The 20,178-nt window shown below is 39.8% G+C and overlaps 2 protein-coding genes across 2 annotated transcripts; both read right to left on the bottom strand.

Moving 5' to 3' along the window:
- Positions 1–396: 396 nt before the first annotated feature.
- Positions 397–5,590, bottom strand: LOC103838600 (kinesin-like protein KIN-7N). The gene is made up of 18 exons (XM_009115048.3): positions 5,051–5,590; positions 4,855–4,944; positions 4,644–4,762; positions 4,442–4,555; positions 4,268–4,349; positions 4,119–4,186; positions 3,978–4,037; positions 3,748–3,890; positions 3,569–3,671; positions 3,378–3,458; positions 3,186–3,254; positions 3,058–3,117; positions 2,811–2,963; positions 2,313–2,597; positions 1,917–2,000; positions 1,627–1,785; positions 1,294–1,542; positions 397–982 (listed from the first exon to the last, which is right to left on the bottom strand). The coding sequence occupies exons 1-18, from the start codon at positions 5,202–5,204 to the stop codon at positions 575–577; spliced, it is 2,481 nt and encodes an 826-aa protein (XP_009113296.1). The 5' UTR covers positions 5,205–5,590; the 3' UTR covers positions 397–574.
- Positions 5,591–7,676: 2,086 nt separating this feature from the next.
- Positions 7,677–20,110, bottom strand: LOC117128072 (E3 ubiquitin-protein ligase UPL1-like). Its single transcript, XM_033279582.1, has 17 exons — positions 19,964–20,110; positions 19,791–19,889; positions 19,542–19,637; positions 19,249–19,455; positions 12,987–19,152; positions 11,795–12,849; positions 11,431–11,721; positions 11,150–11,354; positions 10,786–11,060; positions 10,400–10,692; positions 9,176–10,280; positions 8,932–9,078; positions 8,766–8,846; positions 8,449–8,674; positions 8,219–8,358; positions 8,019–8,125; positions 7,677–7,922 (listed from the first exon to the last, which is right to left on the bottom strand). The coding sequence occupies exons 2-17, from the start codon at positions 19,887–19,889 to the stop codon at positions 7,820–7,822; spliced, it is 10,596 nt and encodes a 3,531-aa protein (XP_033135473.1). The 5' UTR covers positions 19,964–20,110; the 3' UTR covers positions 7,677–7,819.
- Between the last annotated feature and the right edge of the window lie 68 nt (positions 20,111–20,178).

Here is a 20,178-nt window from a genome sequence, read left to right as displayed (position 1 = left end):
GTCTGTTTGAGTAACCCGTAAAAATATATTCATTAAACTATCAATAGTAACATATTTCATCATATAATTACGGTTAATATTTATTTTATAATATATATATTTATATATATTTTAATACTCTAACTATAAGAATTATATTTTTATGTATTTGGTGAGGGTTTTGAACAATTTGTTTTTTTTTTGCATTTGTATTAATATATAGTTGTATATATACAATGAATAGATATATATATATATATAATTATTTATTACATTAATAACTAAAATATAATTGCTTAGTTATTTGAATTTCGAATTAATATAAATTAAATTCATAGTTTAAAAAATAATAGATTAGTTAGTTAGTCCTTTAATTTTAGGTATAATGTATATTTAACAATTAAATTAGATATGATGTAGAAATAAAATGAAATATCATTAAATATAATGGTCCAACTTAGACTATTTGTAAGTAGATAAAAATTGCTTCTGTTTTAATAGTATTGATGGGGGTACCAGTAAAGAGTTGTTACATAAATAACACATGAGCTAGTTGTAACAATGGCTTAAACTTTAACACAAACAGCTGTTTCTGCTACTTCAATTTCGGATTCTGCGTTGTTAGTTTCTGCATTTTGGATTTGATTTCATTGTGAAAAGACATAAGAGACTTCTGCCTGCTAGAGAAAGCAAAGCTGATTTGCTTAATCTCTTCCTCCATCTCTTTCCTTCTCTTCACTTCCACATTAAGATCTTTCAAAGCATTCTCTTTATCAGATGCAATCACTCTCAACCTCTGAGTTGATTGAGAGACTGCTACATCTAATGAATCTCTTTCTTCCTTCAGGAATTGTACTTCCTTTTCCAGCCTCTCATGGCTCTCTCTTGAAGCTTTTAGAAGCAGTTTATCCAAACACAACTCTTTCTCCAGCTCGTTATATCTTTCCTTGACTATGCTGAGCTCAGACTTCAGCTTCTCCTCCATTACACCCGTTTCTTGTCCCTTAAAAATTCACATTCAAAACCTGTCTTAGATATAGTAATCGGACCACAAGATCTAATCAACTAAACAAGAATCAGTTCCTGCTTTTCCCATTGAAACATTGGTATATAGAGATTCAAGTGAAGCTCCAATGAGATGTAAATGTACAAGAAACAGGAAAGTATATAAGTTATGATCCAAACCCTTAAGAAACGTATGCAGAGGTTTCACTGGACTAAGTCCTAACAAGAGAGACAAAAGTATAAAAGCAAAACGAAAGAAACAATAAGTAAAACTGATCCGTATCTTGATGATTGTGACAAGGAATCTACCTTGTCGTGGGAGTTAAGAATTTCATCTTTTGCTTGTGCGTCTAACAGCAGGCTTGTGGCTGTGTTCTTCAGACTAACACGAAGTGTTTCCCATTGATCATATAAAGGATAATCTACGATGCTACCCGCTTTCTGACCATCCATTATCATTGAGAATTGTGATTCTAGAGTTGAAAGAAGGCTTGTTGAGATTCCAGTTACACCAAAGAGTAGCTTTGCTGTCGGAGATTCTTTCTCAGCCATTAAGGTCTGACAAAATGCAAGACAAAAGACTTTAAACTCAATTTTCCTTTTAGTGATGATCATTCACATAAGAAAAGGTAAGCTGTTCACCTTCATTGTGACTATCACGTCCTTGTATACATCCTTGCAATTAGCAACCGACTCGGACAACAGTTTTGGAATTTCTTTCATGTGAAGCGTTCCTTCTTTGAGCTCAGATATCTCTCCCATAAGTTTGTTGTTCAGTACTACTTGTTCGCTGAATTTTACCTGAGAATGCATAGTTGATGCATAAACAATCAGTTGGTATCATTCATTTAATTTATAACAGAATATTCATTTTATGGCTAAAGGCTAAAGCATATTCACTTGAACAACCAATAAAACCAATACTGTCTAACCTGCAGGCTGTCCTTTTCGCTGGTCAGCAACTCAATCTGACTTTTGAGATCGTCCACCACTTTCTGATTTTCACGCGAGCATTCCTAAAAAATAGTTAACGAAAAATTATGGCCAGCTTAGGAACATGTTTTGGATAATGTATGCGTATTCTGTATTCATCTATATGAAGTTTCAAAATTTAGTAATTCTCAGTATACATGAGCTAGATACCAGCCAGTATTGATACACCAGAGTGTTTGTGTGCAAGCTGATATGAGAAGGGGAGCGAATAAAGAGACTAGAACCCCAAAAAGATGAATGAGAGTTGTTTGACCATATGCATCCACATGTCTCTATTCATTGCAACTCTGTTACTATTGGAAGATAACATGGGTCAAGTATTTGTATCTACTAACCGTGGTTGCAGCAATTAATGGAGTGGGTTGTCTTTTAATTGCAGGTGTAAACTGGAGTTGATCAAGGTCTGGGACAAAACCCTTGTTTAGTTTTGTCCAAGTGTCTTCATCGGCCACGTCCCCCAGTGAATCAACCATCGGACTAAAATCAGATAGTTCTGAGTACTTCGACCGAGCAACCACAAAGGAAGGTTCAGCTGATTCGAAGCAAGGAGTCCCAGGAAAACCGCTGCTATCATTGACATTGCATCGCCCATCTTGAGTCCTTCTTAAATTAATAAAGTCCTGCCAGTAGAGATGTTACATTAACAAAAGCTTTACATAACCAAACTACATGAGTCCAACACATTAGCATAAAAGCAATAATTAACTTCTCTAACAATCTCAATAAGATGTTAGGAGTTTGCAAATTAAAGCCTGTTTCTCAGAAAAATGTCTGGGTGTTATGGTTGAGGCATTATTCAGAAAATCTATCTAAGCCAATGAATGCATATGTACCTCTGACTGGTTCTTCTTATAGTCTGAATTAGTGACAAGATTGTTTAAGTTCTCAATTTTTAACTGTTGCTCCTTGATGCATTGCTCCTGCTCCTTCTGTTTTCCTCTCTCTTCTTCCAGTTGTGTTTTTAGCCTTTCACATTCTAGCTCATACTGGAAATTAAACAAAAGGGTAGATGTTTAGTATACTGTGTCTGCTCAATGTTCTATAGAATACATACACAAGAGAAAAATGCAAAAAAACTACCTTAAGCATCTGATTGCTTAACTTTAATATCTCTTGTTCCAACACCTCAGCATGGGATCCCTACAAAATTTAGTAATGTTAGTGTTGTCCCCATGCCTAGATGTATTTGAAATAAAAGTTGACTATACCTGAAGCTTCATCCTTAGTTCTTCTATCTCTAATTTTTGGCGTTTCAACAAAGCAGCATCAGTCAAGATCTGAAGCATTGAAACACTGTCAGATATTCAATAAAGAAGAAGAAGAAAAACCAATCAACAGGACACAAAGAAGAAAGTGAGTTAAATCTCTCCCAAGAATCTTGCGCTCATTGACAGGCTGACCTCATTAATTTGAGCACAGTTGGTGATGCGTTTGGCTCTGCTTGCAAATTGGAGAGTTCCTTTTGATTCCTCAATATGATGCTACACACATGAGCATTCAACTATTACTCATTAATTGACTAATATTTCGTGTACATGATTAACAAAAGCCAGGAAAATGCAAAACCAGACAAAAAGAAAACTTCTTTTACCTCTTCTGGTGCGATAGTGCATATAATGCAAGTCTTGGCATTACCACCAAGTGCAGGCTGAAGAATTCTAGTTAGCTTACTGTCTCGGTAAGGAATATGTGCCCTATAATCAAGAATGTAAGAAATGAGCTGAGCTGTATCGTTGTTACGTGTAGCTAAATGAAAGGGTAAGAAAGTACCTTAGCTTTGAACTTTCACTTAGCTTATTGATAACATTACCAAGAATCATTAAGCTCTTATTAATGTACTTCCCTTCTGTCAAGCGCACTCCACCAGCACCGGTTTTAGCAATACGCTCAGATCCAGCCAAGTCAACCAAATTCTAGATTCCAGAACACCAGTAAGAGAATTATCATTTAAATGTAGCTTCCAAAAGAAACTTTTGGAAGATGGTAAAATTATCACTCACCAAGACTGAGACACGGATAGCATCCGTAGAAGAGTTTTCTTTTCCCCTGCTCTCAATCACCTATCCCACCAGAGAGATCAGATCAAAATAATCACTTACAAAACAGTAGAAGTTTCCGTACATAGATTTGAAAACCCTTACCATTCTGAAGATGGTATGGGACCTGCTACTATGAACGTTCATGTTTGTCTCGCCAAAGTGCCTATTAACTGTTAATTAAAGAAGACCATGTCAGTACACATTATTATGCATAATCAAAATACTTCTTAGCTTAGCTTTGGCTTAAAAACCTTCTCCAGAGTCTAAAAGCTTTAGAATCTGTTCAGCGTCACTAACAATCTCTTCCTTAAGACCAGCAACAAACACTCCACGCTGCACATCAAAGACGAACAAACCGGTTTAGTAACACTTAAGCAAAACTAAATGATGTAACATCACTTGTGTAGACGTTCCATCAAACCAACCTCCAAATGTTCGTGAATTTGCAGTCTCTGGTTCTCAACAGCTAAAAGATCATTAATTTCTTCATTATAAATCTCCATGTACGAAACCCGGATGAGAAACTCACGGTCCGATATCTAAAGATCATCAACACACACACAAGTTAAAAACTGAACTCTTTAGTTATAAAAACTCACCGAATCATTCAATTGATCTAAGACCTACCATTTGTATTCTATCAAACACATCTCTGACAGATCTTCGAATAATCCCTGGATCAGTCTCAGAACCCGTCATTGTAAACGTCTTTCCACTACTAGTTTGCCCATAAGCAAACGCAGTACCTGAACAAAACCATACATCAAGAAACTCAAAACCAAATTAACCTCACGAGATCGCGTTTTTTGTTATCAAAGTTAGGATCAGATCCGAATACCGTTAAAACCCTCGACGGCAGCATGAATGATATCCTTGGTGAGAAGTTCGTAGACGCATGCGTTCGTAGACCTTTCGTCGAACACATGGTCTGCAAGAGAACAAACACCACAGAGATTATAAAGATGAGATTTTGAAGGTACCCAGATACGTATAAATCGAAACCCGGAATAAATGGATTGAGAAAGATTTGGTACCGAAAGCGTAAGAAGCGGTTGAGATTGGGGTATCGAGTGACTTGTGGAGAGAGATGCGATTGTCTTCGACTTTCCAGAGAGAAGATCCGTTCTCCGATGATGATGATTCCGGCGTCGGCGGCCTCACTCTGACTGCTACACAGATCTTCTCCATCTTGTTACCTAATACGAAAGTGCCGTTTGAATTTGAATCAAACGAAAGCAAGATCCTTTAATCATTTGAATGCAATTCAAATTACTATAATATCCTCACCCTTTTTGGTAACAATATCTTCTTTTTGGGTATTTTTATATTCGATCAATTTTCATTAAAAAAAAATTACATATAAATATTCAGTCAATTTAGACACACCGAATAAAATTCATACGACCATTTTTGGGTCTAACCATGCTATCAAATCAAAAACCAAATTAAAAAAAAAAAACAGAACCAAAACTGATTTTGAAATTATTTTGTAAAAAAAATAAAAATAAAATCGAAAACTTGAATATTTATTACATTCCTTTTTTTTTATCTCCATCTAACTGCGGGTTGAGAAAGAAAATAATCAATCTCGGAATCTTAACAGACCAGAGAACCAAAATACGAATCTGGAAGAATATGTATGTATGTATGTATGTAGAGTACCTAGAAAGAGACGAGAACGAACGCAGCAGAAGGAGAGAAGAAAACCCGGAGAAAGAAGAGAAGGGATCGATTGTGCTTAGACCATCTCTAATAGCTTACTCTATTATAGAGTAAAAAATAAAGTACTATTGAAGCATTTTTTACTCTAAATTCTATTTTAGAGTTGAAAATAAAGTGGGGTTGGAGATGCTCTTAATGCAACCCATATATTAAAGAGTTTAGGCTTAGATTAATTGTATACTGAGAGACCGTCACAAGTCACAAGTCACAACATTTTGCCGTGCCAAAGTGGTTAAGGTTCGAGTCATTGCCATTTTAGTTTTTTTAATTATTTTCTCCCTTTTTCAAAGAATAAGTCTGAATAACATTATGTAGGATTTGTTTAAATAATAAAATATAAACGTGGACAATAACAATTCTTTTTTCAACTTTTTCTTCCATTAATAGGTAAGTACAAGAAGATTGTTTAAAACACTCAGGATATTACATAATTCTGATGACTAATCATGGCCTTCTTAGCAAGTTGATCAACATATCGAGTACAATTTCTGCTTATATAAGAGAAAGTGAAATTATTATCCTTTGATAGCTCGTAGATGTCCAGGTGTTGCATCAATCACATTTAGCTTCTTGCCTTGTGCTGCTGATTGCTGCTACTTTTTCATTAATATTTCACAATTTCCTAAGAAAAGCACCCTCTTGTAGGATAACTGATCAACTGCTGATAAAAGAGTTGTAGTCTGCTATCAATGGTGAGTTTATAGGACTGGATGCATAGCTTCCTTAGATATGAGAAATGTCTTCTTTACTGAATAAGGACCATCCAATGCCACACATATCAGTTGGTCTTTTCCAGGAAGTATCCAAAAGACTATTCCAAAGTACCAGGGAGTAATACCTCATGGATGGAATTGGTTTGTAGGCATGAGCAGCTAGGATTTGCTGGTTATTTTGAGTTACCGTCTCTGTCCACACCTTCTGATTCAAGAAAGCTGCATTGCTTGTTACTCATTTTCCAAATTTTCCACCCAAGGAACAAAGGAAAGTTGTTTGTCCGTTTTTTTTTTTCCAGTGAAAAGCTAGGAGCCCTTGCACAATGTTGAAAATGCATATAGAATTCAAACAGTTTATTTTCTATAGTTTATAAATACATAATTGTTTAAAAAATTAAAGAATTCAAACATTTTATGGTTCTCCACAATTAATTAATATAAAATTTTTTTTGTGGTTCTTCGGCAACTTGTATTACTTATTATATAATTACTTTTTAGACCTAGTTAGAGTAAAGAAAAAAAATTATCATCCAATTAGATTACCTAGCAAAAGTTGGTTAAATGATATCATTAATATCTGAACAAATTTAGGTTGTATACCGTTTCATTTTTCGTTTTTGGTTCGAGATTGTATCATTTTCTATTTGTTGGTTCGAAGATGCTCTGTTTCCGTTCAAGGTGGTCATGATATTGCAAAAAGTATCACCAGATCATCAGTTTCAGTCATATGTAGCTGTGGGAGGTATGTGTTGGCCTCGTCCATTTCTTCTTGGGGTCTATTGCTTCTTGGGGTCCATCTTGGCACCACTTTTCCTGAGTAAAAAAGTGGGTGTTTGTGTTTGAATCTCTGCTGCATAGCTTCTTGGTCACATTTAATCGGTGTGTTGATTTCGACCACTCAGTTTTTTTCTTGCAACTTTTATTTTGGATGCATATTTGAGTTATTTATATCATTTATCGGTGGATTATTGTATTTCATCAAGGAAACACTATGTTGTCTTTTTGAACTTGAAATTTTCAGCGTTAAAAGACAACTAATGTTTGGATTGTCAACTAGACAAAACAGCTAGTTTAATGAAAGAGCATATAAAGAATTTCTTGTATCCAATAAAGGGTGGAAGTGCTTTCTAATAGAGAAGTGGTTATTTCTGTTATAGGAAGTGCCTTAGAGAAGTGGTTATTTGTGTTCTAGGAAGTGCCTTTCCATATAAATTTCTCTGCAAACTAAGGGATAAAAATAACTATTGAACATACTCTTTTAAACGGACGTTAGAGTAGAGAGTGAGAATTACAGAAAATCATTCGTTTTACCCAAAAGGCATATGTATAGAATGAAAATAGTAAGAAAAAAGGAAGCTGGTTTTTGTTTTAACCAAATCCGAATCCTTCGCTTGCTTCATGGATTGCAAGCAGCAGCCTCTCCTGCAGATGCTCCTTAGACGGGTACTCTGGCAGATCTAACTGATTGAAACTGCAAACAAAACAGTTTTGCATATATATTAATATTTGTGGTCATCCATCATCCATCAGATAATAGTCTCATTGGAGGATTGAGATTTTTTTTTACCAGGTATGAGCAGACGGCAAGTGATCAGCGCTTCCATATGCCTTGTGGATCTGAAACTTCTGTGCCCCTGAAATTCCTTGAAGGGAACTAAATCCTTCCAGAGGTACCTTGTGTTGTTGAGTTCAAAACGTCAGTTTCCCACTTTGTAAAAAAAAACACAATCTTATCTTAATGAAACAGACCAAACATGTTTTCTTTACCTTGGAGGTTCCAGTCACAAACTGCAATAGACGGGCTTTGTCTTCTTTGCTCAATCCCTGAACAACCTCCCAGAACCACTGGATAACAGGGGATCCAGGACTATACCCAGACCATTCAGTATTCGCCCTCAGGTTATCCACTGATGCATAAACACCCAACAAAAAAAGGTCAGAGGCAATAAAATTCTTGGTACAGGAGGATTATGATATATTTTATAAATACTACTTACAGTCGATATCAGGAAGACCACTTATTAATAACTCCAGTTCCTTGTCGTTAAAAATCGATATTAGATCTTTAAGGATAAGTTCACTAAACCCTTCCAGGAATGCATTTATCTGAGGACGAATGGCTGTGGTTAATCGATGCTCGGCTATTAGGTCTACATATTCATGCTTATTCTCCTCAGTGACTTTAATGTTCCGCCCTCCAGGGATCAGTTCATGGTCAGTCACCTGCAATTTTTATTTTATTTTAATGTTCGTTCAAAACAAATTTTATTTCAAAGACACTGTTAAAAAAGGCTGAACAAGTTATAGTTGTTACCTCCGTTTTTTCATACAGTATTAGCTTTTCCTCATCAGCATCAACGCTAAAAGTGAGATCTAGGACATCGCTAATATCATTCTGCATTATAGAAAAAAGAACAGATGAGTAACAAATGCTTTGGACCAAACAAACAAACAAAGGTGTATCTACAGTATATATATACCTCCAGCATCCATTTCAGGGCTTTATAGTAATCGGGATCTATAGCTTCAATATCATGGTACGTGACCTTAACTCCCAAGATATGCTTGTAAAAAGAGCGAGTGAAATGGACGTCAAGTAGTTGACCATCAAACAGAGCTTTTCCAACCTGTGCACGCAGGATAGATAGAATTTAGGAAGGAATTAACGCAGCTGCAAATAAGTCTACTTACTTAGGTAAAAAAAAAAAGAAAAAAAGAGCTTACCACCCGGCCAACGAATTTGAAGTAGGAGAGGTGCTCTGTCTGGTAAACAGAGTTTGGATTCGGTTGGAAAGTCGAGTCATTGCCAACGGTTGTGAACAGAAGAGCTCCTTTGTCAAAAATAACCCTTGACAACAGCTGATACCATTCCCTGGTAAGCCCACCAGCATCAATACCTTCTTCTCCTTGGAAGTGAACAGTCAATCTACCTTTCAGTTCTTGAGTTGACCTCATTCGCAATTGGTTGTATGAATCTTCAAGAATGTAGGCTCTTCTCACTGAGATTCTCAAAGGGCTATGGTGATGGTCATGCTGGTGTTTTATCTTTGATCTGAAGTATGCACGTTTGTTATCAAATTCAATAAAACGTGGAACCTTGAGCATTAGCGAAAAGGACTTCTCAAGCAGAGCAGGATTTTGTCGGATGAAAGCATTAAGAAGTTTCCTGTGCCTTTCAGAAAACTTTATAAAAGAACCGTATTTCTCATCCACCTTGGAGCTGCTGCTTGGTCCTGGACCCTTGGGCTGCTCCTCAACATCAGAAGCCGCCATGGGAACCGAGATATCACAAGACTGTGATGATGGATGCAATTTCTCACAGGTAACAAAAAACGACTCTACATAAGGCAACATGTTTTGGGCACCAGCAGGAAGTGATTGGCTTACTCCAGCTCCCCTTGTTGTTGCTGAACTCGTCGAGGTTGTTGGAGACGTCGTAGAAGCAGAAGCAGAATCAGAATGCCCCTCTATTTTGCATATGCAATTGCTCAACTCCAGCCACAGAGGTTCCAAAGCTAAATTGATGTTCGATAGCTGACAAAACACAGCAACATGCTCTTCGGAATTCTTCTCTTTTGTGATTAACAACGAATCAACGAGGGAGCTTAATGCCTGCAAAACCCTCAGTACTCCTGATCCATCTGATGACGTGGTACTTAGAAGCGTTTTTACGGCTTCACCGAACATGTGAAGTTCACTGATCGCTGATCTTGTCAGGTTCTGTATTGCGTTTGCAAGCTCTGTGATAAACAAATGACAATGGCTTGGAGCAATGGCCACAAGTTTTTTCAGCACCTCCGCTACAAGGGTGTATGCATTATCTGACAAACTGAATCAACAGCACAACAATTAGTAAGGCTAGTTGTAGAACTTACAGAATTTAAGCATTAACTGACAGATAGAAAGAACAGAAAGTATGAGGTGTTCACATATAAGCATCTGACATACCCTTCACGTGCAAGTAATGAACAAAGCAGACACAGCTCTGACTGGGGAAGATTAAGCAACACAGTATGAACATCACATTCACTCTCTGCTCTGTTGGACGAACTTCCAGATGAGACAATTGGCTTGGTCACTGTACCAGCAGTGCCAGATACCATATCGTGGTTTTCTGCATTGTTTTCAACTTCTAATGCTTGATGCGTTGATTGCTGCTCGCTGGCAGACCCATCTGATCCGTCAGCTGACTCAGACTTTCGTTCAGCGTTGTCAATGATGACCTCCAGTAAGTTCAGCAGCTGGAACAAATGATGAGAAAATACATACAAACCCGAGTTAGTTTTCATAACAGTAAACAAAGCCAAACCATAGCACCGAATGAAAAGGAGTACCTGCTCAAGATGAGCCACACTTCTCAAATAAAGGGGCTGATTCAGGAGGCTTAGAAGCAACGCAAAGGCTACAGATTCGGGTTCCTGTTGCGTTCTGCTCATGTGATCATCACTTACTACAACAGCTTTTCCACGTGCCTTGTCTGAGGGTACTGAACCTTGAAGGGAAGGCAGGGAAAGCCTGGATAGAAGCAGAATCTTTGCTACGTATATATGATTTCGTGCCAAATATGTCAAAGTCTCAAGGACACGCCGAGACACTAGAGGAGGAACCCCTGCAAATAGAATTACAACTATTATCTACAGAACTTGGTTATTATAAACACATCCCCAGTCAGAATCCAATGTATTAATAGATGCATACCATCAAAGTGCTGAGGACGTGAATATGTTACATTGCTTTGACAAGCATAAAGACGATAAGGTGGTTCGGAAACACTCGAGTAGTTAACAGGCTTCCTTGCGTCGAGCATCAGCATATCCATGAATGTATTAACCAAGGAAAACCTTGTTTCGCCATGAGAACATAAATTCAGCAAAAGCCTCTGCAGAGGACCCTTGTAAAGAGGCTGCAGACCAAAGATATATAAATGAATTGTCCAAGTGATGCCAGTTAAATATCTAAGTAATGCATTAGGTAAGTACCTGAACTATCCGAAGAATACGAATCATTGCTTGGAGTGCCTCAGTGTTAACTAGGGGAGCTCCAGCGGCCTCTATAACCTTTGCAGCAGACCTACGAGAAGCAATCCCCTCATTTCCAGATATGACACCTTCACCTCGCCTGGATGCCTCCCCTCTACGATGTCTTGGATGCATACCAAAAAGTGCACGGTTATGGTATCGATGAGCAAACCTTTCACGCAGCATGTTTGCTTCCGCAACCAGTGCAGGTGTTAAATTTGCAAGAACGGCATCATCTGACGTCAGCAACACCTGATAACAAAAGTAATATTAGATGAATATACTTCAACTCTACTCATGCCGTTAAAAGGCAACAGCTCAATACCTCTTCTCGCAACTCCGAAGGAAACGTTGCAATTATTGAAACGGTGTCCATCTCAACAGGCTGACCTTCAAGCTCATGAGACTGATGAACCCGTTGTGCTTGTTGCTGTGCCAGAACTTCAGCTCGGATATCAGCAGGAAGTGCAGCAAGAAACTCCGGATCAATATCTCCAGAATTCTGCTGTTCATTGCTGGAAGGTTCTGGCGCTTGTCCTTGCTGAGCTGAAAGGACTTCAGCTCGCAGTCCCTCAGGTAGGGCATCTAAAAACGCAGGATCAATAGAACTAGAAGCAACATCCCTGTTAACTGGTTGCTCCTCTGGTGGATTATCCTGCTCAGCCTCGTGACCGGAGTTCTCAGGAACCTCAGTTACACTATAAAGAGAAGCTTCTCGCCCAGTTGAAGATGGCACAACTGACAAATTTGCTCTTCTTGAGCGCATAGCTGGCTGTACATCATGCCTTTCTGCACCATCATCATGTCCATCAGCACTTCCGATCTCAACATCCAAACTCCTAAGGCTTTCACCCAAGGTTGCCCCACTCCCACCGCTTTCTTGACTCACCGCTTCAACATCCCGAACAGTTGAATCATTTAGATCATATTGCATTTCGACTGACTGAGACCGCGAGCTTGAGACAGAATCAGTAGCAGTGGCTCGTGTATCCGGGGGAGCAGATGCAACTGGCGAAACGATAGAGGGAGCAGACACATTGGCACCTCCATTACCAGTGGCGTTTTCATCTGGAATTTCAGGTCTGACAGTTGCCTCCTGGGGCTGCCCACTCTCGGCCTGTGACTGGGGTTCCAAAGGTGATGGATTCTGATCAGAAGGATTATCAGAGCCGGGACGTCTCAACTGAGATACCAGCAAATCTTCAAGGCCTTGTGGTACGGTAGAAGCGCCAGATCCAACAATTTGCTGGCTGTCATCAGCCCATAAATTCAAACGATGCCCCTGCCGGCCATTCCTCAAAGATCGGAATATAGCATCCAGCCGTGAGGAAGAACTACCGTTGGAATCCCTACCTCCAACAGTATGATCATGTGTGCTTTCTATAAAGAGAAGAAAACAGTCGATTAACAAATTATTCCTTTAGGAAGATCAACACAAACAAAATGTGATCTGGTAGCAAACTTAAATATAACAAAACATAAAAGGGAAATGAACACAAGTAAAAACAAAAGGGTACCTGTTTGACTTTGCGACCCTTGAAGTGATGGAGATCCCGATAAAAGAGGATGCTGTGATGGAGTAGCACCATCCCCAGTTCTGCCAAGAAGGCTGTAAATAGAAGTTGTTCGTCCTTGACGTCCCGAGCCAAAAACTTCAACAGGCATTACATGAAGTGTTTCATCAGAAAATCTATGATCTCTAAGAACCTCCAAATGATCAAGAACGTTTAGCCCATTGATTCCATCCTCAAACCTAAGAATTACCCGATCTTCATCATCTTCGTCCTCTTCATCCTCTTCATCAAGATTTTCCGGCACGTGGGTATGCATCTCAAACTCTATACCCATCGACCCAATCCCGTTTTCCAACCCCCTAGCATCCTCAGGCTCTTCTTGCATATAATCATCCACACCTGCGGCAAATCCTTCATCCAAGTCTTGATCATGCTCCATGTCATCTGTCACATCTTCTGAACCGCCAAAATTCTCCGCATGATCAGCTGTCATGGAATCATGATTCGATCGCAGCATAATTTCCCCTGCTTCAGAAGCATCAGCAGTAGTATCTCCTCTTCCTGATTGAATTTGATCAGATGAGTTGTTCGCAGTTTCATTCTTCGAGCTTGAATCAGCAGAATAGGCATGCTCCTTAGTCACCAACTCCAAAACTTTTATGATTCCTGTTACAGTTTTGGTAGATTCTACGTTGTCCAAGTCCAACACTTCAAGAGTACGAGTAAGAGACTTAACCAATCCAACATCAACAAAAGTATTCGAAGCTTCTGAAGATATATGTGATCCAGTAGGTGACCGAGCAGAGAGCATATCATTCAACAAAACTATCAAAACGTGTATTTCATTAACTGGAGGTCTAAGCCCATTGGAGGTACCTATGAAGTCATTGAAGATACTGCTAATGTCAGAAAATATCCTCTTCCTTGCTTCAGCTGATCTAACAGATGCACCCACTAAAAACTGATTAGCCCTACTTGTCAGCTTTTGCCGCCAATCACTCTCAGATTTCTTTTCCTTCATCACCCGTGAGTATGGAATAAATTTTCGAAGAATATGATGAAATATTCCACCAACTTGACCACCCTTCTGTTGAGGACCTCTAAGACTTTTAATTTCAGCATCTCTTCGAAGTATTATATGGATTGACGAAGAATACATTAACAGCATCTCACTCAAAAGCTTCAGAATGAAAACAATTTTAGCCAATGAAGCTGACATGCCCTGTGAAATAGCTTTCTTTTCTGCAGGTGTAGTAGCAACCGCTTTGCCTTTTCCCTTAGTAGAGGCATGATCAATATCCATGTCTGCTGAAGTAGAATCACCTTCAACCATGTCATCTTTTGGAGGAGGAACGAAATTACAGAGAGAATCCAGAAGCAGCTCAACAACACCAATGAACGACTGAGGAGGTTTCCGGTAAACTTTAGCCTTGGTGCTCCCAGGGGGAGTGGTAGTTGCAACTTCATTAGAAGTCTGAGATTTCTCTTTGTCAGCTCTGTCCTTATCCTTATCCTTCTCTTTGTCTTTTGATTTCTCTTTTTCTTTGACTAACACGATGTAAGGTCTTTCACCAACCATCTCTACTTGGCATATAGAACGAGCGGCCTGGATAAAAGTGACTGGATCCCGAGCAATTACAGAATTCACATGCAACAAAAAATTGCGTGGAGAGATTCTCTGATTTGAGTGCCTGTTGGAAAGTGTTGCAAGTGCATGTTTTATCTCAGATTCCATGACTTGCTGAAGCGTTTGGGGATCTTCAAGAACATGACGGATGATACTAGCAGCAACTGAGTCAAACCCTGGAAAAAGACTATTACTCGGCAGAGAAAGCAGTCCTTGCACACCTCCAAAATCAAGAAAGCAGACAGCAACAGAATGCTTCCTTGTCAATGTAGAACACAGTTGTAAAACAGCATGCATAGTTTCAGAAGGAAGCTGATTCCGGATACATGTACAAGCAATCTCAATCAACTTCTTCTGATCGTCAGCATCAACAAGCTGTGGAGAGCCAAAAACAGATTGCAGCTTGTCTTGTTTGCTCTCATCAATGGCCAGAGATGTCTCACCTTTTTGCAACTCCTCTATAAGCTCAGTATTTAATTTCTGGTCCACTTGTAGCAGCCTATCAATGGCAAGAAACCCTGTCGTCACCCACTTTGGAACATTAAACTTTTCCTTATCAATACTACCAGAATCCCACTTTGAGAGTACATCGCACACAAGTCTTACAGTACCCGCCTTCAGCGCAACTTCGCGGGAACCTGCGTCTTCGTGTAGAATCAAAGCAAGAACATGCAACAGAGCAGAGAGCAGATTGTTCTTTGTGTCATCGAAGACAGGACAACAATCCTTAATCCGGCTAAGAAGGCAACATATACCACCAGATCGGTGTTCCCCATTGTTTTCTGAGCAAATCAATACAAGCAAGTCTCTAACAGGAAAAGCAAGGGGCTCTTTCATCTGCAGAAGCTTCGTACATGTTGTTATAAGCTCTTCAACTGGTGGCAGCGAGACTATTTCTGCTTCAATCTGTTCTCGAGTTTCATCTACAACATTCTCCTTTGTATCTGATTCAGAATTTCCAAGGGACATTGCAAGAGCACGAGCAAGCTCATCGTCCTCTTGGATTTCTTCTGGGTGGGAAAACAGCCATTCCATGGCTAACTCAACACTGTTCGATCCAACCTGTCTCAAAGCTTCTTCGGCTCTGGATCTGGAGAACCCCATCTCCACAATTGTTGAAATGGTTGTTTCACTGGGAGGTGGACCTGTTACACGAGCGCTACTACTGCCAGCTAAGCTTTTCAGTTCAACTCCAGAATACACATGCTTGATGATGGAAATGAGGGCAGTGACGAAATCATAACTACATTCCGTAAATAGTGGATGAGTCCAAACCGGAAGTACAGCTTTCAACACAATGGACTGCAGGATCTTCACAAATGTCTCAGCATCTTGTGGAAATGGAATATTCCCATTTTCTACTGGTTGAACGAGCAAGTGTTTTGTGGATGGAGATAAGATAAACGATGACGTAGCCAAATGGTCCATGAGCTTCCCGTAGCTAGCCAGCGGACCATATATCCAGGCATGATCTGTATCTTCCTTTTCATCCTGCTTTCCTTTAACATCATCAGTCTCCATCGGAGATGAGTAGCTCCTATTAATTGAAAATAAAAGCTGGCTAGTAGCATCAAATGTTGTCAAAACCGTCTGAATCACCCCCCGGCCATAAAAGCAATTTATCAGAACAGGATTACACGAATCAGGCCTGTCAAGAAGGACAGCATCGATGAAGTCAACAACCTTGCCAAGGTAGAGACATTTAGTTGACCTTGATGCCTCAGCTGCAATCTCATGGCCTTCAAAATTCAAGTGATCCAGGGATATTGAAGCAAAACTTGAGGCAACTAACTTAGATGACGGAGATACATTTACTGTATCTTCTCTCCGACGAGATTGGAGCAGCATTGCCTTCCCTAACTCTTGGAATATGTATGTGATGTGGAAGGACAATGACTTCACCATGTCACAGCATGATGTATAATAGGATCCATCTCTTTCAAGCTCTCTGTTACCAGAAGCGTCTGATGAACTAGAGGGACCATCACTGATTGGTCGGGGTTGAAATCCAGTCGATGCACGTCCAAGATCACGGTAAAGATTTGTTAAATCAAAGAATTGCGATTCTGCGCTCCATCCTGACGTTCTCCTCTGAAATAATGGATCCAGAAACTGTCTAAAAGAACTGAACCTTTGTCCTTCCGTTCCATTTGAAGACAGCTCTGTTTGCTCTGACTCGGGAGAAGTATTTGGACTTTCCAGCGTTCCACTCTCGTAAACTGCTATATGCCATAGAATTTCACGGTGCAACTGGCCTATATTCTCCAGAACATCCTTGCTTCCATTTGCAAACTCCGAAAGCAATGCAGTCATCCAACGGTTATCCTTTGATGCAGCTAGAAACAGAAGAAACTCCACAAGGAAAAGAGAAGAAAAAATTCCACAGCTTGGAGAAAGTTTTCGATCAAGTAAGAATGTCCCCGAGAGATCTTGCAGTCCTCCTAAAGCTTTCTTCACCTGATCACGAAGAGAAGAGCAAAAGGCCCGAGCAAGAGAAGCAGAGTGATGCTGCGTAAAACTCTTAAAAACGATGGTGCTGTGCAAGGCAATAGACACCCCTTCAGAAGACTGAGCAATGCCAGGTCGCAAGAGAAGCTTAAGTAACGCCACAATGCCAGACTTCTCCACAAAGAGACGAGAAGTCTCAGCATTCTCCATTGTTCTGTGGAGCAGAATTATCAGATGAAAGATGCAGAGTTGAACAAACTGCTCATGGCTGACGCCATTTATGTTCTTCACATCTGAATCCATTTCCATTGCAGTACTTACAGAGGATGATGAAGAACCACTCTCTCCAAAGCATGCAATTCTATCCACAATTTCAATGATTATTTCAACACCAGTGGCTCTTAGAGATGAGACATGACGCAAAAGCTCTTCCACGGCATTTGTAAACGGAACGATGGCCTCATTCATAGCTAGAACATACTTCTTGGAAGTAAATACATCAACAAGGAAGCGCAGTGCCGAAGTTTCTTTTACAGTCTCCAAACCTTTGCTATTAAGAGATATTGCACCGAGGCCATTTGGAATGCATGCAATAGCCTTGGAAGAAGGAAGTACTCCTGATACAACTGAAGACAGAAATGCTTCAGGGAGGCCCATTTCAAACAGGGAAGTAAGAGATGTGGGGTCTTTGTGGATTAAATCACTCATAACCGTCACAGCTGAGTAATAGATATCGCCACCAAATTTATCTGCATTCCTGTATATCAAAGACAAAGTGGCAGGCAAGGTACTCTCCTGAGAGCTTTGAGACCTATTCGCATTTCCAGGAGTATACGTAGAAGAACCAAGAGACTTCAAAAGAACCTTGATGAGTCTCTTTCGGGAGAGCAACTGATCACCATTTATATCTAACGATTCACCAACCACCATATCACTGTTGTTCTCTCCAGTCAACTTAAGAATGTGATGAACCTCTAACTCTAACCTCTGAGACAAAAGTTCTACTCCCCCAAGATCCCGGAGTAGAGGAACTGCAGAACTGCTATAATCCATGAGCTTCTGTAGTGCTTTAACAGCCAAATACACAAGATGCAGGTGACTCGGATCAGTATACTCCAAGAGAGGGAGAAATGTGGGAACCATGCCAGAGCCCCTTATAGTGCTTCCAGATGACGATGATGAAACAATGTGAAGCAAATAAAACTGAAGTAGCGCCTCAACAAAAGCAATAGATGATGGATCACTAGAAATCTTCAAAGACAGAACGGCTTTCTGAAGCACATTAAGCAGAATCATTCTGTTGCCTACGGCGAAACTGATGCTAGATCTGCTTAGAATCCTGGCACGATCATGAGAGGCGGAGTATACAGCCAACTGAGCGCCCAATGCAAGCATGGCAAGAGTTCTAATGGTTCCGGGGATTGGTTCTTCAGATCTGACAATTCTTATTAATTCATTTGTATACTCAGGTTCGTTTGCAAAAAAGGATGCAAGTTCTTCTTGAGCATCACTGGACTGAACAAGTACAATAAACGCAAGTAGGCAGATCCTGCTATAACTCCGGCATATTCTGGAAGAACGAAAAGCATGAGCATACCGGACACGGGTCAGTAGAGAGAACCTGAGGTCCGGGGGAACATTGTAATGCTCTATACACTCCTTCAATAACACAAGATCATCCTCTTTCCGCAAGTGCAAATCAGGAATCTGAATCACCCTTGAAGAAGAAGAACTAGCACTACTAGTACCATGATGTATACTCTGGGCACTGTGTCCACGCAACTCAAAATAAACAGTAGAACCAATCCGAAAATCAGCTTCCTTGTGATTATTATCCAAGTCGGAAGGAAAGATGGTGAGACCTTCTTCCTGGTTTCTCTCGTTAGCGACAACGCAGGAATACAAACCCAGACCCTCCTCTTTGCTACCCCAGCCCTGGGCAATAGAGAGAAGGAAGCTGTTTACGGAACCACATCCAATCAACTTTCCGCTCCTGTGGAGCTTAGATGAGCTGATTTTCACAAGCGCAGAAAGGGTTTCCAGGGCTGCAATGAGAACCTCTGGATCTGTGGAGGCAAGTAGGAGCTTAAAGTGCTGCAAACAAATAAACGATGTAGGAAAGTGTTACTAATAAAGTTAAACGAGCTTTAATATAGAGATATGGGAAACAGAAGAGGCATGCATGCATACCTCTAAACCATCAAAGGTACTTTTGTTGGGACAATTTTCGAGAATGATCTGCATCACACGAAGAATTTGAAGAAGAGAGTACTTGGGAAAGGGATCCTCATCTTCCAAAATGTGATCAGAGAGGAGAAGGTCATTCCTAGTTGATAAAAAGGTCTTGAAGTACTTGTCAAAATGGAGAAAAAGAGGTCTCCAGTGATGGAAGTTGCCCTGGAATAATAACAATAAATCAATCATCTGAGAAAACCCACAAAAAAAAAAAAAAAAAGAGAGAGTGTATGTATTAGAATGGTTACCTTACTGTACTCCCAGCGAAAGCCAGAGAGAGGTATCGCAATATCAGAGAGTGGACTCTGGATTACTTTCTCAATAAACGATTTGATCTCCGGAGGCTGCAACACAAGACAACAATAAACCTTAATTAAATTCAGAAAAGGCAAAAGCTTGTGACATGATATCAAATTCAAATTAAAAATCCCTAATTCAATTCAATCAATATCAATTTAAAAAAAAACCCTAAAAAAATCGAATTTGAGAGAACTCACAGGCTCAGCGTCGAGCCTAATAGAGGGGCCGATGGAGCCTTCGCCGGAAAGAAGCTGCCGCAACCGTGACGGCATACTTGCGGATCTCCCAGTCGCCATCTACAAGAAAGGTTTGAGAGTGATCAATCTCAGAATCGTAACAGATCATAGGATCAAAGAGTATGTAGAGATACCTGTGTGCAGAGAGACGACAAGGAACCAAGTAGAAGGAGAGAAATTGATTAGTCCTACCGTAGTGGTTACTGAGCTTAAGCGATATCGATACCTTAGCTCGCGCAGGTTCGTACCGTACGGTTCGCGTTGAAATTGATTTCTTTTTTCCAAAAAATCAAGAGAAATTTTAATATAAGTGGGAATGTTAATAAACAAATCTTTGAAAAAAAAAACA

The sequence above is a fragment of the Brassica rapa genome, chromosome A09 (assembly GCF_000309985.2).
Source record: "Brassica rapa cultivar Chiifu-401-42 chromosome A09, CAAS_Brap_v3.01, whole genome shotgun sequence".
Lineage (NCBI taxonomy): Eukaryota > Viridiplantae > Streptophyta > Magnoliopsida > Brassicales > Brassicaceae > Brassica > Brassica rapa.
The sequence above is the reverse complement of the archived record's forward strand: the minus strand, read 5'-3'. Positions and strand labels throughout refer to the sequence as shown.

Coding starts and splice junctions, on each gene's coding strand:
- LOC103838600 (XM_009115048.3), bottom strand. CDS start 5,204: ATGGAGAAGATCTGTGTAGCAGTCAGAGTGAGGCCGCCGACGCCGGAA. Junction 4,945..5,050: donor AACCGCTTCTTACGCTTTCG/GTACCAAATCTT, acceptor GTTCTCTTGCAG/ACCATGTGTTCGACGAAAGG. Junction 2,001..2,312: donor CATTAATTGCTGCAACCACG/GTTAGTAGATAC, acceptor ACTATTTTTTAG/GAATGCTCGCGTGAAAATCA.
- LOC117128072 (XM_033279582.1), bottom strand. CDS start 19,889: ATGGCGACTGGGAGATCCGCAAGTATGCCGTCACGGTTGCGGCAGCTT. Junction 19,638..19,790: donor TTAGGCTCGACGCTGAGCCT/GTGAGTTCTCTC, acceptor CTTGTGTTGCAG/CCTCCGGAGATCAAATCGTT. Junction 19,153..19,248: donor GTACCTTTGATGGTTTAGAG/GTATGCATGCAT, acceptor ATTTGTTTGCAG/CACTTTAAGCTCCTACTTGC.